The sequence below is a fragment of the Trachymyrmex cornetzi genome, unplaced genomic scaffold (genome assembly GCF_001594075.2).
Source record: "Trachymyrmex cornetzi isolate Tcor2-1 unplaced genomic scaffold, Tcor1.1 C3959876, whole genome shotgun sequence".
Lineage (NCBI taxonomy): Eukaryota > Metazoa > Arthropoda > Insecta > Hymenoptera > Formicidae > Trachymyrmex > Trachymyrmex cornetzi.
The window spans coordinates 1,168-2,544 of record NW_017295432.1 but is presented as its reverse complement, the minus strand read 5'-3'; the positions used below and the strand labels follow the sequence as shown (position 1 = coordinate 2,544).

Below are 1,377 nucleotides of genomic sequence, written 5' to 3'. Positions count from 1 at the left end.
TTTTTAATTATGAACTTGTGAAGACGACTTTTGAAAATTTCAAGCTGAGCACACGTTTGTAAAATCAATCCGAAGACTAAGGTTTCCGTGCCAACATTTATCATCGTGGCAAAAATTATTGCTAAGATCTGATGAACGGATATAATCCAAAACGTCGTAGTTACATTGTAATCACATGGCAGCCATATTCGATAAGGCAGATGACCTTGCATAGCATTTAATACTGATCCTATTGTAGTGCTTGTAACGGAACTTGTTGCTAAAAGTGAATATTTTATCGAGCATGATCTGCAAACGTAGAACCGAGATGAAATTTTATATAAACTTCTATCAGCATTTATTTACATTTATAATTTAATGAAATTTATAATCATAATGTTTATAATTATTATATTATATTTAATTATTTTGTACATGTGTTTTGCGAATTATTGCTATAATTTAAAATGAAATTGGAATAAGAAACTTCTTCAACTAAAAGTTTATTAATTAAACAGAGAATAGAAAATTACTACATTTTTATGTAAAATAAGTATATGCTTTAAAATATATGATCAACAACATGTAGTAAAAGCTAAAGGACTCATAATTTGTTATAGAAACAACTAGTGCTGATCAAATTTGTACGATTTAGAAAAAGTACATGTTGAACGTATTCGAATTGAATTATTGCATAAATATTTTAAGTTATAATAATCTTTTAATATTGGAACGTTTTAAGAAAGATATGAACCCACCTGATGAATTTATCAAATTTTGTTTGTATAGCTACTTCATCCTCATCTCGAGGTTTATATGGTGCTTTCAATAATATTTCCACTAAATTGATGATCGCGTTTCGACGTACCACAACGACAGTCGCTTTACAACATACGGCAACAATAGATAGGAACATTAGAGTATTAGTGGCAAAATCATCGATATTATCAACAATAAGAACTATATCCATAAATTGAGTTAACACCAAAAAGTACTCCGAGAATATTACCATAAAGGTAAATACATTATACAGCAGCTTGGCACCATTTGATGACCACTCAACTGGTCGCCATATACCGCTAACGGTGTATATAAAAAAATTTAAAGAAAGCATTTGCATATTTGGATCGCTTTCTTTCAAACAACTTATCGAAATATTATACAAAAGTATAGCTTCTTTCTATCTATAAAGTATCTAAAAAAGTAGTTTAAAACGATGCGAAAATTATCTTTTCTGAAATTTCTGAAATATACTAATTAAATTTAAGTAGTACCATGTTTAAGAAAAATTGAATTTAATATAGAAGGTTGTATAATATTTTATGAAATAAGTTATGCTTTTAGTGAACATAAAATACTACAAATTAATATTTAAATCTCACACACACTAAATGCCGA

The 1,377-nt window shown here is 28.0% G+C and overlaps 1 protein-coding gene across 1 annotated transcript; it reads right to left on the bottom strand.

Annotated features, from left to right (window-relative positions):
• Positions 1 to 8: 8 nt before the first annotated feature.
• LOC108768122 (uncharacterized) lies at positions 9 to 1,099 on the bottom strand (the record flags this gene model as incomplete). The annotated part of the gene is made up of 2 exons (XM_018518459.1): positions 738 to 1,099; positions 9 to 288 (listed from the first exon to the last, which is right to left on the bottom strand). Coding segments are annotated over exons 1-2 (642 nt in total), but the record flags the coding sequence as incomplete, so codon positions are not given.
• Between the last annotated feature and the right edge of the window lie 278 nt (positions 1,100 to 1,377).